Source organism: Aulonocara sp. 'chitande type north' Nkhata Bay, linkage group LG14, assembly GCF_057382095.1.
Source record: "Aulonocara sp. 'chitande type north' Nkhata Bay isolate Kocher_YH1m ecotype deep benthic linkage group LG14, A_spYH_male_GT1.1, whole genome shotgun sequence".
NCBI lineage: Eukaryota > Metazoa > Chordata > Actinopteri > Cichliformes > Cichlidae > Aulonocara > Aulonocara sp. 'chitande type north' Nkhata Bay.
This window is the reverse complement of record NC_141357.1, coordinates 15,422,540-15,447,003: the sequence shown is the minus strand read 5'-3', so window position 1 is coordinate 15,447,003 and position 24,464 is coordinate 15,422,540. Positions and strand designations below refer to the sequence as shown.

General features: G+C 41.3%; 1 protein-coding gene and 1 long non-coding RNA gene across 2 annotated transcripts; one reads left to right on the top strand and one right to left on the bottom strand.

The window, feature by feature from the left end:
* Window positions 1–1,359: 1,359 nt before the first annotated feature.
* Window positions 1,360–8,693, bottom strand: LOC147314318 (uncharacterized). The gene is made up of 4 exons (XR_015124641.1): window positions 7,997–8,693; window positions 5,910–6,090; window positions 2,536–2,637; window positions 1,360–1,596 (listed from the first exon to the last, which is right to left on the bottom strand). It is a non-coding gene; the product is annotated as an uncharacterized LOC147314318 (long non-coding RNA).
* On the top strand, window positions 8,035–23,176 carry bace2 (beta-secretase 2). The gene is made up of 9 exons (XM_086261161.1): window positions 8,035–8,660; window positions 14,173–14,261; window positions 14,393–14,609; window positions 16,321–16,452; window positions 17,574–17,708; window positions 18,021–18,122; window positions 19,695–19,844; window positions 19,943–20,111; window positions 21,397–23,176. The coding sequence occupies exons 1-9, from the start codon at window positions 8,367–8,369 to the stop codon at window positions 21,636–21,638; spliced, it is 1,530 nt and encodes a 509-aa protein (XP_086117287.1). The 5' UTR covers window positions 8,035–8,366; the 3' UTR covers window positions 21,639–23,176.
* The last annotated feature ends 1,288 nt before the right edge of the window (window positions 23,177–24,464 follow it).

Genomic DNA, 24,464 nt, shown 5'->3' with positions numbered 1-24,464 from the left:
GCTGGCTTTACAATTAACGCAGCCAGGCCGGAATATGTCGAAATTCCCGCAGCAAACTTAAAACGGACAAGGGGAAAGTCTTTTTTTATTCGGCTATGGAGGCAGACCATCGAAGTAATTGTTCTTTGTTTTTATTTTTATTTTTTTTCGGGGGGGGCACAAGCAAACCTTTATGCTCATGTCTCACCTGAAAGCGATGGCATCTATGGGCAGATTGGAATGGATGGTTACAGATTTCATGCACTATGATAAAATTCCCTGTTAAATTACAGTGAAGTGCTGGAGCTAGATCTGCTAGCATGAAACTGTATACAATATATAAGCTGTGCAGTATGATACTGTCAGCTGTGCGATTGCCATTTCTTTTTTTAATTTAGTGTTCTTCCTCTAATCTCCATAAACAGTATATGACTGTAAAATATAGTGAAGCATTGAATAACTGCAACATTAAAAACATGGTAACAACCGCTGAGGTTCCCTGTGTGTCCTCGTTCACACTGAATTATTGTATTCCCTTTCTAAATTATGACATAAGGTGAGCAATTCCCATTGTCTTTAACTGCACAGTCATAATCCTGCTTTATACAACATTTTGACAGCCACCCTGAAGATGAACTCTGGGTATGTGGATGGATGTGACCAATCATTTGTGCTCTCATAACTGAAACAACCACCACAACACAATTAACGTTGTAAACATCCACATTCCTGCGAGTGCTGGCAGGCCTCTCATTTCTGATTTGAGCTGAAAAATCTACATAGTTCAGATTGCACACTACCTTTCTTGTTTCTCTGAGGTATCAGTATTTATGGGATTCAGCTGTATTCACCAAGACTGCTCACTACTGCGCAGAATTTCCTGTATTTACAGTGTGTGGTGAATAGAGTGAATGATTATAAGAAGAACCACTTCATTAAAGAGATCCCACTAGAGAGGAGAACCCCAACAGCATCTCAGTAATGAGGATGTCCACAGCCTCCCACTGCAGTCCAGCCCACAACTACAGCAACATCTGCTCTGTGGCACCCAACACATCAGGTGGGATCCGCTCTGTTTGAAAAAACACAGGAGGCATATGTATGCATATGTACGAGTTAGAGTAACTAGGGAGACTGGTGAGGGTATGAGTAGTGCCTTGAGGCGAGGAGCAGAAGGGTGGCAGGGTTTCTGACACGCCGTGGACTGTTTAGACGCAAGCCTCTATGACTCATCTACGTGTCACTAATGCTTTTCCTATGAATGAACAAACAGATACACTGCGGAGAGGCATCGCTATCACCACAGGGGGAAGAGTAAGTGTGAGTAGCCTGTGAGACTAGGATGAGACACCCTTAGTCATACTCCCGCCTGTCTGAGGAGCTAGAGTTGCTGTACAGTTACAAGTAATCGATCTAAAAAAAAATGAAACAGATCAAAACCAGCTGTCTTTTATATGGCTGGAATCATACAGTGTGGTGCCAGTGGATGAGCCGTGATGTATCCATGCACCTGTTGTCTGGCACGTCCCTCTCATCTTATGTAGACTCTCCTCATTTGGGCTCATCTCCTGCAGCAGCAGCTGTGAATATGTGCACCTTGTTAGGCGGTTGACAGTTCTGGCAGAAGGAGAGACGGGGAAGTAGCTTGTTATGAAGAACAGGCTAACTATATGTCAATCTCTGCCGTGCAGAGAAGAAACAAAAACAAAGATGTGCAAAAAAATCCTTTTAATCTCAGCCTAAATTCATTCTTAAAGCAAGCTACGTTGTATTTATTTAAATATTTGAGTCCACTAAACTAAAAGCTAATTGACCCCAGCCATTTTTTTTTGCTAATACACTGCACTGCTGATTAGATACCAAAAAATGAGATTTGCCTGAGAAACATGTGGACAGCCTGATTATGATGATCTGCCCCACTGTGATCCCCATTTACCGCTCATCCAGCTCAATCATATCTGTGCTGTAATTACACTGCATTCAAAATGCTAGCAGATTCAGCAAACCTCTGAGCAGCATTATACACTTACAGTGATTGGGCTGTCTGCAGGCCTGATTATTATAGCCCTGCGTGATGCTTTAAAAAAAATAAAAAGGATGAGAGCTGGGGTCACCGAGAAAGCAGCAGAGCTAATTCGGGGCTTCACAGCACAATATTTATTTCTATGATCAACCTGTTTGATAGACCTGCTTATGCTTTAAAATAATGCACTGCGTCGAATTAGACTGGTAAGAGTAAGAACAAGTGTTCAGATGATATTTTGTGCAGTGTTAATATTTTTACAACATCCTATACTTTCTTACACTGTGGCAGCCGATAGCCAGTAATCTTTGGAAATATTCATTTATTTGATCTTCAAATAGTTTCATTTAAGCTTCTAAACACGTTTTATGCTGCATTGATTTCTTAACAAAAGGAGAACTCACTCATTCACACTCACTTATGTCAAAATTGCCAAAATCCCAAGTTAATTATTAAATCAAACATGTACAATTTTGAAACCCTGTAAAAACAGAAAGCACTTTTTTAATTCCACATGGTTACCATCTACTTACTTTCTTTTTAGATGACTGTGCACTAAATATATTTTCACCTGCTGGTCAGGTAAAATCAGACATTTACATATCTGATGTCAGGCTTGAGGAAAGTTTGACTGCCTGTAAAAAAAAGAAAAGAAAAAAAAACCCCAGTGAGTTTAAAGCAGATTAATCAATAAGAAAAACATAATTTGCTACAATATAATTTACTTTAGAGAACAAAAATATGAGAATTTAATAAATATATATTAAATTCATCGTGGTAATTAGTTGGCATAATGTTACATTTAGATGTGCATCTGTGCTTAGACGTCGATGTTTGTTGTTGAGGCTGAGGAGGAGGGCTTGCATTTGAGACAATGTGGAGCAGTCTCCTCCTCTCATCAGCTGTAATGATCAGAGCTGTGAGGATTAAGTACCGATGTCCCAGTAAAGGAACTTTGCAATGCCAAATGTAGGACCACTGGCTCCCCTAAGCTGTCTAATTTGCTACAGCTCTCTTAGATTGGATTAAAGGCACAAAAAGGGTGTTGAGCGCCTTGCTGTGGGCAAAGGTCGAACTGCAGGGAGAGGCTTTAGGACCAGATTAGAAACATTGAATTGGATATAAGACGGGCACATTATTAAAAATACACTTTATAAAAGTCATGAATGGGTATTTTGTCGTAATTTACATTCTTTGATGAATCACTTTTGGTCTTTTTTACCAATGAGTCTTTATCTGATGGAACCTGATCTCTACGAAACCGAAGATTAAATAAAAGGAGTCTTTTCCATTAGATCTGTTTGATCTGATCATCATTACAACTCTTTAGCTAAAACTTTTAATTTGTAATTGGTACACTTTTTAACGTGTTTACAAATTTACAAGTATATTGTGGCTTTAAATGACATAAAGCTCCACTTCTCATTAGAAGACTTCATAAACAAAACCAGGTAGAGAGCCCTAAAAAGTTGTTAAACTCTTCAGTCAAAGGATATATAACATACCTCCTGATTTTCTGCATTAAGGGGTTAGTAGGCTACCAGACAAATGATGCATTAAAGCTTCGTCCTGTTTTTAAAACTCTCAGGGTAAGGAAATACCCCAAGGTCCAGGGAAGAAGAAATAGGAATTGTGCTTAAATGGGTCATTCACAAGACCCAGTGCATGACAAGCAGTCCACCGGAAAGATAAATTTTTGTGGTCACAGTAGTTTCCCACATTATTAAGGCTAATATAACTATAGCGATTAACTTCAATGAGGGTGTGAGACAAGCATGGGTGGGGGACAGGGAAAAGAGCCGAACATGTGACACTACTGTGCACTCATGAGGTATTCAGTGTGAGACACTGGTTGTCTGTGTGTGGAAACAGGCAGCATGGAGAAGACCTGTGACAGCGATCTTGCCTTCCTTTCTTACTCTTTCTCCCCATACGCTGTCAGTGCCGAACCGAAGCCGTCTCAGCTGAAACATGCACGTAAAGCTTTCTAACTTGGGGAATGAAGTCATGCAAAGTTGAAATGCATACACAAAAATTTTGTTCCCTAATACTGTAGTGAACAGTTCACAAGTTGGTGGGTGGATATATATCAAATTATAACTTGTTTGACAAAGACAGTTTCTGTAGTTTTCCATGTGTACGCCACCATCATGGGTTTTAAACCAATATTAAGTCTTTGCGAGGGCAGACTTTCAGCTTTATTTAAAAGTTGTTGTTTTTTTTTCAGCAGTTTTTATACACTTTCCCCCATTGTAATGGGGACAAACACAATTGGACATTTGATCGACAGGCAGTTTCATTGCCAATTGAGGCCTGTTCCCTCGTTATTTCATGACAAATGAAGTAGACATAATGCTCCATGTTTACCCAAAGTATTCACTCACCCACCAGATCATTCAATTCAGGTGTTCCAATCACTTCCATGGCCACAGGTGTGCAAAATCAAGCACTTAGGCATGCAGACAGCTTCCAGCGCGGTACCGTGATTGGATGCCACCTGTGCATCAAGTCCAGTTGTGAAATTTCCTCAGTACTAAATATTCCACAGTCAACTATTGGTGGTATTTTAACCACTAAAAGCGAAAGTAATAGGCCACATAAAATCAGAGGGTGGGTGTGTTCTTTAGAATAAATCAAGAACAGTGCATAGAGAGCTTGATGGAATGGATTTTCATGGTCAAGGAGCTGCATTCGAGTCTTACATCATTAAGTCCAATGCAAAGTGTGGAATGCAACAGTGTAGAGCACCCCACCACTGGACTCAGATCAGTAGACACTGGCAATCTGACGGACAAGCATGGGTTTAGCCATTGCCAGGAGAACAGTAGTCATCTAACATGGATGAGAGAGCTTGGTGTGGAAGAGTTTCAAAGCCATTATAGCTGCAAATGGTACGCTGACATTATATTAAATGCTATGGATGAAGAATGGGACATGGCTCAATTTCATATATGTGTGAAGGTAGAAGATGAAACACTTTTGTAATATAGTGCATCTGAACATGATTCAAGTGTTGGATTTGTGTTTCATAGCTTTTAATTGTAATTTAAAATATGGGAAGCCATCATTAGCCTGCAAAAAAACAAACAAACCCTAAAACCTAAGAGAGATAGGAAGAACTTCAGGATTGGCCAAATCAACAGTAAGGTTCATCTTAAAAAGAACGAATGCATTGAGTAGCTCAGCAACACTACAAGGCCTGAAAGACCACAGAAGAAAAATAAAGTGAATGATAGGATTATTTCAATGCTTAAGAAAACATCTAACCAATAGGACTTGAAGAGGCAGGCGTCTCAACCAACCAAGAGATGCCCTCATGAACGTAAATACAGAGAGTTTGCATGGTGCAAACCACTGGTTACACTCAGAACAAGATTATACACATAGCATACTTGGAGTGTGGTGTGCTAATAAAAGATACTGGACATGGGTTTTCCAATGCACAAGGCTGAGTACTTACAGGTATCTTTATTGTAGACTTTCAGATATACACATAAGTTGAACAATGGAATTAAGACTTCTAGTGAAAGCCTAGTTTCAGCGTCCTCAATACTGGTATAACTTGAACCGAGTCATCTTTGTAGAATATCTTCACAAATAGCAAGCAATAAACGAAGATATAAAAATGATGCTGTAAATTCAGACATTACCGACAAGACATTTTATAATAAACCTTTCCATAATTAGGCAGAGGCTCAAGCTGCTGGGAGGAAACAAGAATAGTGTCTTACACAATTAATTTGAACACATAAGACCTTAAAACTCGCAATGACCAACATATCAAAAACTCAATCCATATTCAAAAACAAGGCTTCAGTCTTTGGCCTAAATGCGCCTATTGCTCCCCGAGCAGGCAGTGAGCCACAGTTGTGTCTAATGGGTGAAGGTCCGACCACCAGGAACTCACCGACATCACCTCCACTAGGCCTGGCTCCAGGGTGGTGCTCCAGTATCCCATCCCTGGTAAGGTAACTGGGTCTCTGTTGCTCCCTACCTATAACCCATTTACCTTGGGAGACCCTACCAAGGGGAAGTTACCTTTGTAACTCCATGGGTTACTCAGGCACCAACTCATAACATAGCAGTATCTGCATGGGGGGAGAGAGACGAGAGTTTGTTTTGAAATCCAGGAAAGCAGTGGAGTCTAATACAAACGTGCATTAGGATTCACCACAAAGATTACTGAAAATTATAAGCATCTTGTGACCCTTCACACCTTCTCAGAGGTCTGTAACACAAAGGATTTATTTTAGCCCTGATTCCCAGTGTTATGAGGGTTACACTTTATTGTTTCATTACCATAATGACTTATTCTGCAGATCCAGCTGCTTCATGTAGGTCATGTTTGAGTCACGAGAAACATGCATGAAACCACCTACAGGCCAGTTTTTCAGAAAACCGTATTATACCTCCTGGGAGATCCCTCAGATATCAGTGTGTAGACACCATAAGGGTCCAGTTGTTAGAATCTAAAGTTAGTGTGTCCCTGATGGAGCGCGGTGAGGAAAGGAGATTTTTATTTCTTGCATTTTTCTCCTCCTTTGAAAGCAATATCCTTATAAGCCACCTCCTTACTCACCACTAAACAGTTTAACACAGCTGATGTTGCAGCTGAAACTATGTAGCTTGCATGCCATGAGAAAAAAAAACACAATTTAAAAGAACATAAACCTGTAATTCTTCTTAGGCCTTAGTCTTACTCACCAGACTAAGGCGAGTACTATGCTTTAGCAAATAGTTGGGTTTAAATGGACTAATACTTAGAGCACTGTTCCAGTTAAACACATTCATACAATGTTGATTACCAAAGGAAAGCTTAAATACTGTATTACACTGCTGTATTACACGGCTGAATGGCTCGTATTCATGCTTGGGAAAGCTTACAGTTTCTCATCCAGGTGATAACCACATTGGTGTAACATTAGGGTAAGTGAACCAGGTCGTAGTACAGGCCCCAGGTGACAGGGACAAACACATAACAAGAAGCTAACCCACATACACTACGTTGAACTAATATGTAAAGTTAACCTTTGTTAAGACACATTTAATTACATAACTGGACACCAGGAGCCAAGATACAGGGCACAGGTGTTTTATACTCTGGCCATGATGAGGAAGTTGGTTAGGGGAGGAATCAGAACTGAGGCTGTGTTAACTAATACTAGTCACTACATAAATGTGGAGCTGCACAGCAATCCCAATAACAGGATTTAAAGGGTGTTTAAAATGGGAAAAAAGACACCTGTTAAATTATAATATTATTTTATGCCATGTTATACCCCTAGTTAAAGATTGTGAATTATTATGTAGTTTTAGTTTGCATTATTCTCCTGAATTAGAAGAAGCGGATAACTATTGCATTAGTTAAACTGATTTGCACAATAACATTTTAAAAGTAGATAGATAGATAGATAGATAGATAGATAGATAGATAGATAGATAGATAGATAGATAGATAGATAGATAGATAGATAGATAGATTACCACAAAAAGACAACAAAAGGTTTCGGGTAGATGACAGAAAAAACAATTTGTTCTGATCACATAAGTGAAGCAAAATCTGTGGAGCAGTGTGGGGAAATCTAATTACAGTCTTTTAAAAATGGGCACATGCCCCCCAGTGCTATCAGTCCGGTTTACAGCAGTCCAAGTTGTGGAAGGAAGTCATGCATCGTGGAATCACATCACTCAGCCTGATACCAGGAGTAAAGGATGTGGTAAAAACCTACAGCTCGGCAACTGCGCCTTCAAAATAAACCACTATTCGACTGGCTTTGAATTAGATGAGACACAAATGTCTTTACATCTGTCTAATAATAAACCCCTATTAGAGTCGCTATGAATTAAGAGAGACAGAAAACCTTTTGGAGTTGTCTTATCTGGTGTAAAATACAAATCTGGCAAATCAAACACTGCGAATAAGGGAGCGACTGAAAGTAGCTTTTAGAAATGCAAAAATTGCATAAATCCCATTCATAATTTATCTAACTTTACCTAGCGTGTTAAACGCCTGTTTTGTGTGGCCGTTACAACAGTTACGTGTGCTTTAACTTGAAAGCAACTGCCGGAAGTTGAGTCTTCTGTTTGGGCTCGCTTGGCGCCGTCGTAAGAGTAGATGGAGGTGAAATTTCTCGCTGGAAATCGATCGACAGCGGACAGTTCAGTGTCACTCACACCGCGGAAGCATGTCACCATGTACGGTGTCTTTTTGACGGTGAAGCGGGATCGTTTCCATGATGGCGACCGCAGTACGGGCCAGTGTGAAAACTTGAGGAGAAAAGTTTGAGCACGGAACAGGAGTCTTTTTCTGAGACTTTCTCTGTTGTTACTGGCGTGATAAAAAACAAAACAACAAAAAACTAACATGGCATACTCAACTTTCGTTTCGTTTGTGGCATTTGCTTTGAGTTTGTACTTCGGAGTGTCCTATTGTTACTTTTCCATACCGCTGAAAATATACCCAGGGAAGTACAACGTCTCATCGGATGTGAATTTGACGTCTCTTCGGAGAGTAGCGTTAAAGTCTGATGGAAGCGGTCTCTCTCTGGCCTCTGATCCCACCGGTACCGTGAACTTTCTGGACATGGTGAATAATTTGCAAGGAGACTCTGGGAGAGGCTACTACATAGAAATGTCAATCGGTACTCCTGGTCAAAAGGTAATGTAGCTCCTGAGCTCCTGTCTGTTTTAACTCTTTTTTACGTTTCTCATTTAGACTTAAACGCACCACTTGTGTCAGCTTTCCACTTTAATCACTGTATTTGCGCTGTGTTGTGTGTGTTTTGTGTTTTTGTGTTTATTTGTTTTTTCCTGGATGCATTTGTAGTGTGTTTACTGTGTATGTGTGAATAGGGGCTGGTCCATCCACCATGTGATCCAGTGGTCAGAAGGTGGGCTGGGTGTGTTTGTTTTGACTCAGGGCCATGGATACCCATCTATACAGCACTGTGTATTTAAATATGCTTTTAAATGTCTGTGTAGGTCATCTTGAACGTTTGAAAAAATAAGGCAACAGACTAGATCTCTATTACCCAAGAGGCTCCTTCATTTCTTAAAAAAAAAGAAAAGAAAGAAAGAAGTCAGGTATCTAATCCCCAGTGGAGGGTTGCCCCCTTTGGAAGTGGTCCTCAGGGTCCCTGATCCACTTGGTCATGTGAGTCGTCACATGAGTCAAGGTGGGAAGGGTGAAACTACTGTGAGACTTCACCCCACCACATCTTGTGACCTGTTGAGGTCACCTGATGCAAGGTGTGAGTGGAGATGAAGCCTTCATCGTAGGTGGATGATAGCTGGTGTCGTAAGCCACCACCAATGTTCAATCACTGACTCCTTTAACAGCCATATTTTTTTTTCAAGCTATTAAGTCTATACTTCAAAATATGAGGTTTAAATTTACCCCTGCAGCAGAGGGTCATGGGAAGATAAGTATGTCTAGTACATTCTTACATTTAGGCTCGCCTGGGACCACGGAGGAAGGATAATATAGCTGTGAGGGTGCTTCAGCCTCATTATAGCCTAGGGGTCTGTAGACTAAACCCCCACCACCAACACCAACACTCTTTCTCTGGCTCACATGCACTCACATGATGCTGCCTGCGAGGACCAGTGTTTCTTAGCAGGCAGCTGACAGGGATTACCAGGATCCCAGGCAGCAGAGAGCACCCCGAGAGTTGTACAAAATAGCACTTGCTCTACAGCAGGGATATTCGTTGGCTGCTATTCCCATACGGAAAAGAAATAGTAAAAACTTATATGTGATTACTCATGAAAGTGGCCACTTTCATGAGTAAATCATATAAGGCTTACATGATTTACTCATGAAAGTGGCCACTTTCGCATTACTTTCATACATTGTTTTAGTAAGTATCCAAAACATACAAGTTTCATTATATAATTTTTCAAGGGATCTTATATCTGTTTTCACACTTATATGCTTTTCATACAAGTTTCACACAAGACAGATACAAACTTTATAATATTTATATATATCTTTTCCATATGGGTTCTTTTGGTTGCAGAACTTGGAAATGCGTACGTGTAATTTGTTAGAACGTCATTTTTATACTGCTTGTTATGTAAAGCGCCTAACAAGATCATATTAATAATTGAGGAGGACTAAATCTGGGTGAGCTGGAGCTCCCGTCACTATTAAAAATACATGAGGCTTTAAGGGTGGCAGCGATTTGCCTTTGTGTTGTAAAGTAGTTGTCTTTGAATTGGAGCTTAAAGCAAAGGTGAATTATCTCATTAGTAAGTTGACCTGTTGCCCCGGGGCATCTCGAGTTAAACAGATCAGAGCTTTTAAGACTCTTGGGCAGCACATCTCAGTTTCTCAGGCTCACAGAGGCTTATCTGCGCTACCTGCCATGTCGCTGAGGATAACATTGCAGCACTTGCCAGAGTACACTTCCCACACTTCCTTATTATCAAGTCACAGCGTTGTATGCTTAATGACTTTTGTCCTAATAGAAAAGAACACTTTATAGTGTTCCCCAAAGAAGAAAATTCCCCTTTACCCTTATTACTTATCATTATTCAACAGGTAAATGTATAACAACAGATTATCAATCATAAAAGTCAGTCAGTTAAGCAAATGTCATCAATGCATTAGCACTGGAACTAAGATTACTATTCAGTTATATTCAGCATATTGGTATTTTAAACATGTTTCTCTATTGGGAGGAGTATGTATGTGTCAGTGGTGGCTCACCTTTAGAAAACATTAAATCAGAAAGGGCGCAGTCTTTATGGTGTTTTTTTATTACAGCTGTGTGTTTCCTACTTTGTCAGAAAACTTTCTGTGCAGAGAACATTCACAAAAAGTTAATGACATGTTTAGGGGTTTGGCTATTGCCATTTAGTTTTTTGTTTCTTTGTTTTTTGTTGAATTGTTCACATTTGTGTGAGATTATGGAGTGTTTTTTTTAAGGCTAGCTCGCTTGTTTAGCAGAGTGGATCCATATTGCTGCATCAAGCATTAAAACCACCTGAAAGCTGAACTTGATACAGATACCTGCTAAACAGCCATTTTTATTATTTGTTCGCGTTTAAAGTCGTTCTTGCACAATTTCCAGGATGTTAATATTACGGATGTGTGAACATAATTGTAGGCTCAGACTTCTTTAATTGGTTTATGATGCACAGTAAAGATAGAGGAAGCTTCACCTCTTGATCTTCTAGTCTTTTAGTGAAACCTTGCCAGCAGAGAGCCATCTGCTTTGGTTCAGATTGTTTATGCGGTGGCAAAATGTCGTGTAACTCGATACTATTGAGTTATACTCTCAATATTATTCTAACTAGATGATGATGTGATTACAGGGCCGCGGTGTTCAATGAGGCACTATTCAAATCAGCCACTAATTGCGGCGTGCATGTGGCACACACAGGCTGAGTGTTGGCTGGAGAGCCTCACATCTGCTAATTGGTACAAACAGGTAGCAGATGCACGCTGCCTCCATGGAGCTACCGCCAATTAGACAGCGAACGCTCAACTGCAGACTGCCTCAGCAGGGGAAGAGACTTGCCTGAAGCTCTGAAGCTTGACAAAGGGAGGATAGTGTGACTAGTAAAAAGATAGGTGGTGTGGGGATAAGGAGCTGCCCTTGCTTTCCCTTCTCGCTATTCTCCTTCACCACAGGATATCAGAATTTTCCAGTCAGGCCTGTTTGACTGGTTCAGGCCTTGTGTGAGTGGCCTGCTGCCATCTGCTAAGGTGGCAGAGGAGTTTTGGATGGCACAGTGACAGTGGTGGGACAGGAGCCAGCGCAATGAGGAGGAACTGATAAGCCCGGCTCAACAGGGGTTTCCCATGGCTGAGTGAACCAGTCGATAACATGTGGTTGATAATTACAGACCTGCTTTCATAAAGGCCAAATGAACCTGAGCATGCCGGTGGGATGTCGGCTACAAGGAAATGAGTAAGAAAGTTTGCGCTCATAAGCAAACAGTGTAGCGTAATGGTCAACAATGGTCAACAAGCGTTTATCTGAAATGTAATTTAAGTAAACTATTGCCCGCTGTTGTGGTGCGCCTTAATGTAAAGGCAAACGCAACGAGGCGACAGTCGATCAGTTGTTGAAACCGCTGTTTACATTTGAACATGTCTAATGAGCTGCTCAGTTTTCATAGATTGCCACGAGTCTTTGTTGCTGATTCATCAGGTGGCGTCGGGGCATTAGGTTTATGACCCCCGCCTCGGTGGCGAATGCTTGCCAGCGAGTGTTAACATGGCCACAGCTGAAACATGAAGGTGACAGAAGTCTGCTGTTTATTTGTTCCTGTTCATTGACTCGATGCCTGGAAGACAACTTGATCTCAAGTGCTGTTAACTCGTCCCCACTGTTCACATGACACATACCAAACAACTGGTTAGGTCATACATAGGGGTGGGTTTTTATAATCGATTCATCGATTAAAATCGATTCTGGCTTGGATAACGTAAAATCGATTCATTTAAATCCTGAATCGATTTTTTTAATATAAATTTATTTTGCTTGAAATGCCAGAATCTTTGGTGACATCTCACAAAATTTGAAGAACCACCAAACAGTTAAGACAGTAAATGAGAGCAGGTACACGGATTCTGCACATAGACTTAAACACACAGCGCGACCCGCGGATCAGAATCAGTTAGATGTCGCCTTTCTCACGGTTGGGGCTGAAAGCCGACAGCTCGCTGATCCTGATGTTTCGGCGGGTCCGCGCTTTGTGTTTACGCCCTTTTTGCGCCGATTCTAAAGCTGTTAGTTTGATCTCTCTCCAAACAATATTGACCGAACCAGCAGCAAAAGACGATCCAAACGTAAAATCGTCATGAATTCACTCTGACTTTTACTGTTTTGCTTCCACCGCGATGCACAGCTCTCTCTCTCTCTCTCTCTCCCTCCCCCCCCCCCTCTCTCTCTGTACTTCAAGAACAGTTTCCCTTTCTTCATTATTCGCTTGCTTGTTACGCACCAGTCTACCGTAGTTTACAGCGCTGTCAGCCGCTGTTTTTTTCCCTTTTACATTCTTCCGAAAAGAAAACCTCATTTCTGCTGTTCAATACTGAACAAATTTAAACTTTTTAAAATTATTCAAAATGCAAAACGCTTAACCGTGTCTCTAATAAAACCGCTGTAACTTCAGAGGTAATGTTCATATGTTGATTAATGGTTTTCTTTCGTTTTTGATGTACTGCAGAATATTTTTATAAAATCCCAGGCCAGGAAAATCACCTTCATGTTTTTCTGTGTTTTATCTTCAGCTACTTTGACACAAAGGCATCTGCTGTGATGCTCACACCTTTGATAAAGTCTTGCGTGTGTCAGCTTCCTTTTTATTGATACAAAAATATGTAAATGTACTGATTTGAATTATAATATTTCTGACTGTCAAAATTTCCCAGATTTAAATCGAATCGAATCGAATTAAATCGAATTAAATCGAATCGTGGATCGAATCGATTCGGGACCTTGTGAATCGGAATTGAATCGATTCTAGAAATCAGTGACGATACCCAGCCCTAGTCATACAGTCATGAAAGCAGCTTGAGGCTGTCGTGTTTGACTCTCAGATCACACATTCAGTGAACACTTGCGTCCGAGGTGCATTGTTAATGACGAAGACCTTTCACACCAGTTTGTCCAACACTAGAACTGAACCAAAAGTAGTGCCGTTGCAACTTCATGTGTATCATTTCCTCTCGTGTGTGCTGCTAAAATAATGTTTACAGACGTTATTAAAAATGTGTAATTAATTTTAGCTGCAACCAAGCTGCGTTTTCTTCCTCCAGAGAAAATGTCCATTTACGGTTCTATATGAATCTTTCAGATGGGCACGAAACGCCCCTAAAAGAGATATAACCTTCTTTATGTTCGGCTATTTTTATGGCCCATTTCCCTTTCATTGTTTCCATGAGAACTGTCGTGTAATTTACCTTTTGTGTTTTCATGCTGTGGAGAAATTTCTCGCATCTATCTTTCTCCCTTCTCCTCTAATCATATCTGCAAACAAACTTTAATGTCTTTTTAAAGCTTAAAGGCTTGTGAATGCATCCCACTGTGCTTAGCTGTCATTCTTTTCTTTTTTTCTTTTTTACCATGTGATTCTGGGGCCATGTAAGTGGGGGGAGGGGGGGTAACAGATAGCTGGAGTGATTGTTAAAACAAACTGTGCCTTCTGTTTTCCAGCTGAACATCCTGGTGGATACGGGTAGCAGTAACTTTGCCGTGGCTGCAGCTCCACACCAATTTATTACTCATTACTTCAACACTGCACTGTGAGTGGCTGGAATACTGCCTGCTTGCATTTTGTAATAACTGTAGTATAACATAGTAAATACATTCAGTTTTTGTTATATATAGCTTTGTAACTGTTTACATATTCTGTCTTCTTTTCTCCTGCTTTTAGTTCCAGTACCTACCGTTCAACCGGTCGCACTGTAGCTGTAAGGTACACCCAAGGCAACTGGGAAGGTGAGCTGGGAATAGACAGCGTCTCTATTCCCAGAGGCCCAAACGGGACCATCAACATCAACATCGCCGCCATCCTGTCTTCTGATGGCTTCTTCCTCCCTGGGATCAACTGGCAAGGCATCCTGGGATTGGCCTATCCTGTGCTGGCACGGGTACGGGAGATACTCATTTACAAGTTTGCGTAAAGTTATTAAGCAAAGTCATTGATTTCTGCCCAGTGTGACATTAACTAGTAAGAAGCTGTTTTACACTCTAATGAAAACAAAGACGACACTCAAAGGACAGACGTTTTGGCGCACTCATATGTGAATTGTGAAAAAAATGGGGATTTGATTTATTTCATTTGTGTTCTGTTCAACCGTTTTCTTACACTTGTCCAATTCAGGGTTGTGGGGGCCTGGAGCCACTGTCATAGGGTGAAAGGCGTGGTATACTAGACAGATTGCCAGTCTATCAGAGGATTAACAGAGAGACACATTCAGGTCTACAGCCATATAAAAATCGCCAGCTAACCTAACATGTATATCTTTGGACAGTGGGGAAAACAAAACAAAGTACCAGCTGGTGGATTTGAACCCAGGACCTTCTTGCTGTGAGGCAACAGTGCTACCAAAAGCACCACCGAAGTGACTATAAAAGCATTGATTACTAAAATAACATAAACTAATTATATTGAGTGAATCCTCAGAGCTTGTCCGGACAAGCAACGTCATTCTCACTTACATGCCTCCCACTCCTCACATCACATATCAAACACCCTTCCAATTTAGCAGTCTACTTAAGCTGCAAATCCTCTGACTGCTGCCCTGAGTCACTGCTGTTTTAACCCCTGGAACAGCCCCAGCATCCACCTGTGTTCTCCGTGGGATATTTGCTCCTTACTCGTCAATTTCTTGGTGTGTCATATTTGCAGAATGTCATTTTTGGAGCACAAACACCATACTCTGGTTGAATTCTGTTTCTGTATGAATCGTTGCAAAATGATTTGGCTAATTAAAGTGCTGTTTTCCATGTATGTGGAATTAAACACAAACCTAAGGATGAGAGCAGAAGGAGGAAGCAAAACCTGAGAAAATGTGAACATGCAGGTTTCACAAAGGGAATGTGACAGCATTGCATGGCTTCCTGCTCGCCTCCATTTCTGTTAAACCACTGAATAACTTTGCGGTCTAATCTTATCTGAATGTCGTCATCCACTTTTCACATGAAAGAAGAAAACTTGTTTGTGATATAATTACAGGAGTGTGTGTTTTTCTTATAAAATGATGGGGTGAGGTTATGTTGTTGCTGTATTTTGTCATCTCTTACTTCCATCTCCCCTTATACCATAGATGTGAATTAATCAGTTTTCTTTTTTCAAAAGAAGAGCTAAATCAAGGTGCTTTACCCAGTGTCAGCTTTTTTTAACAGATTAATCTCGTCTTAATGGAGCGTTAAAGACGTCAGCGCAAACTGCACAATACGTACCTTCATTCTGCGCTGACTGCAACAACCTTTGGGATCAAATGTCAGTGATTGTGGAGCCGATACGCTTACACTGACCACTTTGTGCTATTGGCGACTCCTGAGTGCTGAGGTTGAACTTTCTTCCAGGCTGTTTGTCATGCATGACATGGTGACACTGTGGAGGAAAACAGGAGTGAACATATCACAGTCCAAACTGATGATACACCGCTGTCACATAAAAACACATTTCAGCATTTCCATTCAATAGAGCTGATGTTTGAGGTGATTGATTTTCTACGATGTTGTGTGTGAAGCTTTTACAATCTGTGTAGTTACACAAGCTAAAGGTATGAAACGCAAGTGTAAAGGTTTCACTCGATCAACATTATTTAACACCGTCTTGTGTGTCTCCACCAGCCTGACTCGTCCGTGGAGCCCTTCTTCAACTCCGTGGTGAGACAGCTGGGAATTCCTGACGTCTTTTCCCTCCAGATGTGTGGTGCTGGACTGTCAGCCGGCAGCGAAACAGACACTACGGGCGGCAGTCTTGTGAGTAGTCAGAAGTAACACCCCAAGGAGGAGTTTGATTAGATAAAAACATTGGTTTTAAACAGTCTTTATATTTTGGATCTCTGTCTGAGATTTTGATAGCTTGTGTGTGTGACCAGCACCTTTTTATAAACGTCATAGCTGATGTCCTTCATGTCACTGTGTTTCCACATTGGAAGGCCTTTCTACTTTGACTGGAGCTAATTAAGCTAAGATAGCATCCTGCTGAGAGCAAGTCTGTCGCCGTAATACTTTCGACCTTGGTGCCTCGCTCACCGCATCTCCATCATGTGACCCGCTGGTGCAGACAGATGGATAAGATGGCAGGGTGCTTGTGCGTGTATGTGTGTTTATTGACTGTGGTCTGTCAGAGTGTGGGCACGGGGATAAACATTTGCTAGAGTGTATTCTTGTTGGATATTTAATGTGGCACACTTGACCTGGTGATGATTGTGTGGTTTTATTCCTTCACAGTGGTGAAAGTTTCTGCCCGAACATCCACTAAGAATGTTTTAGGCCACAAGTCATATGCTAAAAATTAGAGATTCTCACACAAGTCAGATACAACGATGAAGCAACAACATTATATATCAAAGAGGTCAAAGGTCACAGGGATATCACAACGTTCTGTGAAGCACTTCTGACTAATATTGATTAGGATATTAAGTAGATCTAACTGTATCGATATTTGTAACAGCTGATTTAAAAAAGGTAAAAAGGGAGACGGTGGAAACACCATAGTTTTTCCACCACATGGCTCTCTGCCACTCCCTCTGTTAGCAACATGTTTGGAATGCCACAAACAAAAGCCGAGCAGAGCGTGAATGAGTACATAATAACTATCATAATGCACAAATAAGTACACATAACAAATGTTATGGAAATCTGTTGTTTGTGTTTTGAGTGTTTGGAAAAAGAAACAATTGGCCGATATGTCAGAATTAGATCACTAAGTATCGGTATTTATCTGTCTTAAGAATCCTATTCCTATCAGGCTCTAATTTTAAGTTTAGTTAGATACTGAAGTGGTGAAGCTAAACAGATATGTAAACTGCAACTTAGCTGATTTACTGAGGCAAAAAAAATAAAAGGCAGTAATTCTGGTTATCTTCTTCTCTTAGATAATGGGTGGGGCTGAACCAAGTCTGTATCGAGGCTCAGTGTGGTACACCCCTATAATAGAAGAGTGGTACTACCAGGTGGAGGTGTTGAAGCTGGAGGTGGGAGACCAGAATCTGAATCTGGACTGCAGAGAGGTAAAACTTCACAGTCTGAATCGCTTCTCTCACTGTCTGATCCTAACTCCACACTGCACTATTTCAAAGTGAACTGTAGCTTTGACTTGGAAGTTGACTCACAGCACTTGATTAACTTGCTGTGTCAAGGTTAAAACACTGAAATGTAAGAGAAGCTGAGTAGGAGTGCTGCAGAGCAGTGTAATCCAGTTTGTCTGCTTGTGAAAGAACTTCCTCATTTTATATTCTTTTGTTTGCTCAAGGTCTTCCATAGGAGTCCGTTGCAGCGAGAACAAACCCTACCGCACGTCACTCTTTCTCTCTTTCTTTCAGTATAACATGGATAAAGCTATAGTCGACAGTGGGACGACTCTGCTGCGACTTCCTGTCAACGTCTTCAATGCATTGGTAGAAGCCATCATACGCAGCTCTCTGGTATGCTGCCTCCGCTCCACAGACAATGATGAAACATGTTATCAGAGCAAAGATATGCAGGGGAGAATAGCACACACTCACTGTTCAAGGACGTAGTAGCTTTAAGTGGAGGGATCGAGGGTTTTTTTTCCTGTTATAAGTGTGTGTGTGTGTGTGTGTGTGTGTGTGTGTGTGTGTGTGTGTGTGTGTGTGTGTGTGTGTGTGTGTGTGTGCGCGCGCTCCATGCCTTTGTTTATTTACCATTAGGCTTTGCACATTTCTCACCTTTTTGGAACTGCACACAAACAGTTCCCAAGGTTAATTTGAACTTGGAGGCAACATTTTCAATTAAAGCAGCCACATCCTTGCAGATGAATACATCCATCCATCCATCTTCATCCGCTTTATCCGGGGCCGGGTCGCGGGGGCAGCAGCCTAAGCAAAGAGGCCCAGACCTCCCTCTCCCCAGCCACCTCCTCCAGCTTATCCGGGGGAATACCAAGGCGCTCCCAGGCCAGCTGAGAGATATAATCTCTCCAGCGTGTCCTGGGTCTGCACCCTTTTCCGGCTGAGAACCATGGCCTCAGATTTGGAGGTGCTGATCCTCATTCCCGCTGCTTCACACTCGGCTGCGAACCGTTCCAGTGCGAGCTGGAGGCCCTCACCCGATGAAGCCAACAGAACCACATCATCTGCAAAAATCAGAGATGAGATTCTGAGGCCACCAAAGCGAAAGCCCTCCGCCACTTGGCTGCGCCTAGAAATCCTGTCCATAAAAATTATGAACAGAACCGGAGACAAAGGGCAGCCCTGGCGGAGCCCATCACCCACCAGGAACGAGTCCGACTTATTGCCGGCAATGCGAACCAAGCTCTTGCAACGGTTGTATAGGGATCGAATGGCCCGTAGCAATGGGCCAGACACCCCATATTCCCGCAACACCTCCCATGCTATCGTGCATAGATGGAGCGCTTTAGGTTGAAGTTGTAAAATGTTGCTTTTTTTGTTTCTTTCTTTGTTTTTTTGTTTGTGTGTGTCAGCCGGTACATAAAGGTACATAAAGTGCATGAGGCAGTTAAACAACTCCTTGGTGGCAGAGCCCCTGGTGTTGATGAGGTCCGCCCCGAGTTCCTGAAGGCTCTGGACGTTGTAGGGCTGTCCTGGTTGACATGCCTCTGCAATGTTGCGTGGAGATCAGGGGCAGTACCTGTGGACTGGCAGACCGGGGTGGTGGTCCCCATCTTTAAGAAGGGGGACCGGAGGGTGTGTTCCAACTACAGGGGGATCACACTCCTCAGCCTCCCTGGGAAAGTCTATGCCAGGGTGCTGGAAAGGAGAGTTCGTCCGTTAGTCGAACCTCGGATACAGGAGGAACAATGCGGTTTTCGTCCAGATGAATACAAAGTAGGAAAATGAAAGCAGAACATCAAAACTTGTTTTGGTGCTATGTTGACCTTCTTTTTCTGTCTTTATCCTTTTTATCCTTCGCACTGTCTCTTTTCTGTCTCTGTCAATTTCTTACTGTGACTGTCTTATTTTCTTTTTCTCTTTCCTCCTGTGTTTTTTTTGTTTTTGTTTTTGTTTTTAATTCAGATCGAGGAGTTTTCTTCAGGGTTCTGGGAAGGCACCAAGTTAGCATGTTGGATGAAGGGAGAGAACCCCTGGAGGTTTTTCCCTAAGCTGTCCATCTACCTGAGGGCCACGAACACCAGCGAGTCGTTCCGCGTCACCATTCTGCCTCAGGTGCCAGGCACATATATAATCATATAATCATTCCTTCTCTAGAGCTTCCATCAAACAAAGACAAACTCATCTCATCCTCATTTCTTGTCATCTCACAGCTTTACATCCAGCCAATCACGGACGTTGACGGCACGCTGGACTGCTTCCGTTTCGGGGTGTCGTCGTCAACAAATGGCATGGTGATCGGCGCCACTGTTATGGAAGGCTTCTACGTAGTGTTTGACCGCACTCAGCGGAGACTGGGCTTCGCACTCAGCAGCTGTGCAGGTCAGGGTTCATACTGGTGCCACTTACTGCAGTTACATGTCTGTAAATATTTCGCTTTTTATGAGAAACTACAGCAGAAATCCTAAAGTACAGAGTAAACCAGACATCAGCTAATGATAACTTACTGACAGGCAAAGTCCTAAAGTCAGCCACTTTCAGGCTCCCTGACCAAGAGCTCAACACAGTGTCCTGTTCACTGAGATCTAAACGTCAAAGGTTAAGCCTTCAGTGGCACTTCCTCATAGTTCTGTGGAAAAATGAACTTTGGCCAAGCCTCCCTCCCTAATACTAAAGTACAAAGTTCATTTTTGTTGTGTACTGAGCAAACACTTTTTGCTCAGGTTGGAGGCTTGTGACAGCATTTAATGTCTAAGCAGGGCAGGTAAAATAAATAAGAAAGTTAAATGCCATTGTTTAAAAAAAAATGATGCCTGAGCCCGTCATCGAAGACTACGAGCAGCAGTGTGCTTGATTAAAAAGCTGGGATAAAGTCTGGAGCCTGGCTGTTTAATGCTCTGTATGTGAGAACAAGAATTTCAAGACATCCTGAAGCCAATGTAAAGATTATAAAATAGGAGTGACGTGAGCTCGCTTGCTGCAATGTGTTAATGGTCTGTGTCATTTGGAGGCATGAAAGAGATCATTTATCTAAGCAGGTAAACAAGGCAATAATTGTGCATGAATAATTTCTTCCAGTTCCACCAAATTCAATTTTATTTTATTTTTATGGGCTAAATCACAACAACAGGAACCCTCAAAACGTTTTATATTGTAAGGTAAAGACTACAATAATACACCGAAAATCTCAGCAATCAGATGACCCCATTTGAGCAAGCTCTTGGTGACAGTGGCAAGGAAAAACTCCCCTTTAACAGGAAGTAAACGTCAAGCAGAACCAGGAGGGCAGCCATCGGCCATGACCGGTCGGCCAAAGAGACCATATTTAGCAATTTCTAAATGTTCCTTAAACGAGGAAAAACAGGAATGAAAAATAGATTTTGCACACTTTTAAAAGCAACAGTTGTTCAGTTAAATGTTTAAATGTTTAAAACGTTCATTTGCTCATTGTCAAGATAGCCTCAGCTAGCTCTCAGTCCAGCAAAAGTTCTCTTTACCTGTCTTTCCAGCTTTTCTCAAACATTAGCTCACAGTCACAGGTTAACTCTTTTTATTTGGCACTTGTTAAATTTGTATTGAATGAGGGCGTATGAGTGATGCTAACTTAATGCTGCTTTTTTGGTTTTATGAGATCATGTTATAAGACCTCTCTCATACGTCACTGCAGTGAGCGATGGGGTGGCTCTGTCAGAGATCGAGGGACCGTTCTCTGCAGCGGACGTGGCGGCCGACTGCTCTGGCGGCCCACTGAAGGAGCCTCTTGTGTGGATGATATCTTACGCCCTGATGGCAGTCTGCGCGTTGGCCCTCCTCATCCTGCTGCTCATGCTCATCCTGCCCTGCAGATGCGGAAACCGGAACGGTGAGATCACGGACGAGTCCTCGCTGGTACGACACCGCATCAAATGACTGAGAGGGCAAAGTAGAGCAAACCCGGGGAAGGGACAGTCGGACAGTGAGCAGAGCGCCTCCACGAGAGGCTGCACCGACCAATGACACTTGACTTAGGATTTTTAGACTGGACTCATCAGCTTGGCCCACAGAGGCAGTCGCACAGACAGATCAACTGCCTCTGAAGGGGAAAAATCCCCAAAACAATTCTTTAAAAAAACAGCTGTTGGTGGTGAATTTGTATTTTCTTGTTGGTTTTTTTTGTGGTCGTGGCCTCTCTTTGACGATGATAGTTTGCTAATGTTATGCTTATGTTGCCTTAATCCACCTACACAGGCTGGTGGAGGCACTCAAATCATAACTGGGCTTGTTCTAATTAAAACTGCTAAAGGTATTCTGAGAAATCTAGAACTTCAATAACACTAGAAGATTAAAATTAAAAATTTTAAAGCAGTTAATAAGTATACACACACTAACCATCACAGCAAAGAACAGCTCAGCAGTGCAGACAATCACAGCACATCCAGAAGGAAGGATAATAACACTGATATCATCTCCATGCAAAAGGTGTTTTCTAGGTTTCTAAGCCTTATAAACCAAAAGTGCCTTTGTTTTTGGTTTTTTTGTTTGTTTGTTTGTTTGTTTTTTGGGGGGGGGTTCAATCTAATGCCAACAACGGGATCTATTTCTTGGATCTATTTTGAAGTTTTCCACTCGTCTGTGGAGTCAAATGATTACCCAGAGATATTACATAAAAAATAAACTAATTAAAGTAAAGCTGCTCACTGGTAATAGGAAGAATATGAAAAGTTAGACTTGTGTTTACAGCGCCTGTAGTGCCTCTGTGGTCTCGGCTCTCTGCTAGAACAGTATCAGCAGTTTGGGACTTACTCTGCTGAATTGCACTTCCAAAGTCGATCAAAGTGTTATATAAAACGAAAGATCAATATTTCTCCTTCTGTAATGTAGTTTATTATTTTAATGTAGCTATACCCATTCTGTATACCCTCAGCTTTATATTTAAGTCTCTTTGAATGTGATTGTATCATCATCATCATTATTATTATTATTATTATTATTATTATTATTGTAATTATAATTATTCCAGATCTTTGCTTTCTGAGACTAGAATTCAAAGGGTGTTTATACTGCACATTTTATACAAATCATATACAGAAACACTTCAGCATTGATTTCCTTTGTTACTTGTGAGCTTCAGTTAACGTTCTAGCAAAGCAGACATTCCTGTTAGCAGTAAAAAAAGAGATAAAGAATCAACTTATTGAATGTCATTTTGCAGTCTGTTCGCACCAGTGAAATAAGGTCCAAACACAGTCCACAGAAGATGCTGCGCCACAGTTCAGCCTCATTCAGCTTCCTGTAATCTGACCCAAGCTGCACTAAAATGTCTGAAAAAATGTCAATTTGTGAGACTGTTTCACTGAAAGCACACTTGAATCTAAAACTGCTCGCTTATTTATGAGTGTATTTTTTCTGTGCCAAAAATTGTAAACTGTGTTGTAAATAAAACAACTTGTGACAAATCAAAGACATAATCGTTTTTAAATCATTTTTATTTCTTTTTGGATGAGAAATACAACAAAATAAAACGTACTTAAATGTAGCTTATAATAGATAAAGTAATTTCAAAAAGTAACAAATTATGAAAAAGAAAATGGCAATAATTCAATGTAAGTTTTTCTCTGTATACGTGTCGGGTTGATACCTCTGTAAACAGAAGTACAATTCATCTGGTTGTGTTTGAACATTATCTGCATGTAAGTTGCTAATAGCAAATATTTTTATGCTAACACAAAAGGTCAAGATGAATATAATTACTTCATAATCATCACAATATTAGAGCTGTAACAGTTATTATCTTGATTAATGGTTAAATGTCTCTCAGTGTAGTCTTGAGCCGCTCTTCATTTCTGCTTAATTTGCCAAAACACGTGTAAACATAAGTAGAAATACAGTAGATAAGGCAAAAACAGAGTTTGTACAATTCTAACAAGCTTGAAAGATGATGTATGTCACCACCTTTACCCGGTTTTAACACCGAGTGAAGACTAGGTCTTTTTTTTTTGGATGTCTTGCTGCATAAAACCTTTAACAAAAGGCTGTACTATATTTTCTAAAAAGCTGTGACTGCCTACAGCTGTTTTACCTTTATTTAAGAAAAAAATAAGAAGCAGTGTCATTGTGGTATTTTAAAAAGCTGTGTCATCAGACTCATGCTCTGGCTTCCTCAAAGTACCTTGCTCAATTCATGACACAAATGTTGAGCACTACGAGTCAAATGTTCAATACAGCTTAATGCTACTTGATGTCAGTGTTGCTAAGCATACGGCTGAAACGTACACTGATACAAATGATTGATTAGAACAACTTTTAGTTGCCACTATATGAGCTCATCATTTGCAGAGGGACCTGTTGCTAGTTTAGTCTCTCTGACTGTTTCTGAGAGTAAAGTACACAAGTTTCACGACTCAAGGTGTGCTTGGTACTTTTGATAGCTATTGAAACAGTTGTGGGGCGGAAAGTGGCTTTAAAGAGCCTTCGCGATTTTTGGTGATTAAAGTTCAGTCATTTAGTTGCTTTACTCCAGCCCATTCACTAGCTGAGACCACATCCTCATGTAGGTTTGGTATTTCTAGTAGATAATTGCAGATTGCACGAGCATGAATTGAGGCTGCTGTTTGGGGGAAGGCCTCAGAGGGGACTACCAGGTTGGGCATATCCCGATGTGCTAATGAGAGGTGAATGAAGTGGAAAAAAAGGAAGTGTGTGGGGTTGTTTATAGACTGAGGGCTGTGAAATTCAGATAAATGAGCCAGTACACAC

Coding starts and splice junctions, on each gene's coding strand:
- bace2 (XM_086261161.1), top strand. CDS start 8,367: ATGGCATACTCAACTTTCGTTTCGTTTGTGGCATTTGCTTTGAGTTTG. Junction 14,262..14,392: donor CATTACTTCAACACTGCACT/GTGAGTGGCTGG, acceptor TCCTGCTTTTAG/TTCCAGTACCTACCGTTCAA. Junction 20,112..21,396: donor CGCACTCAGCAGCTGTGCAG/GTCAGGGTTCAT, acceptor ACGTCACTGCAG/TGAGCGATGGGGTGGCTCTG.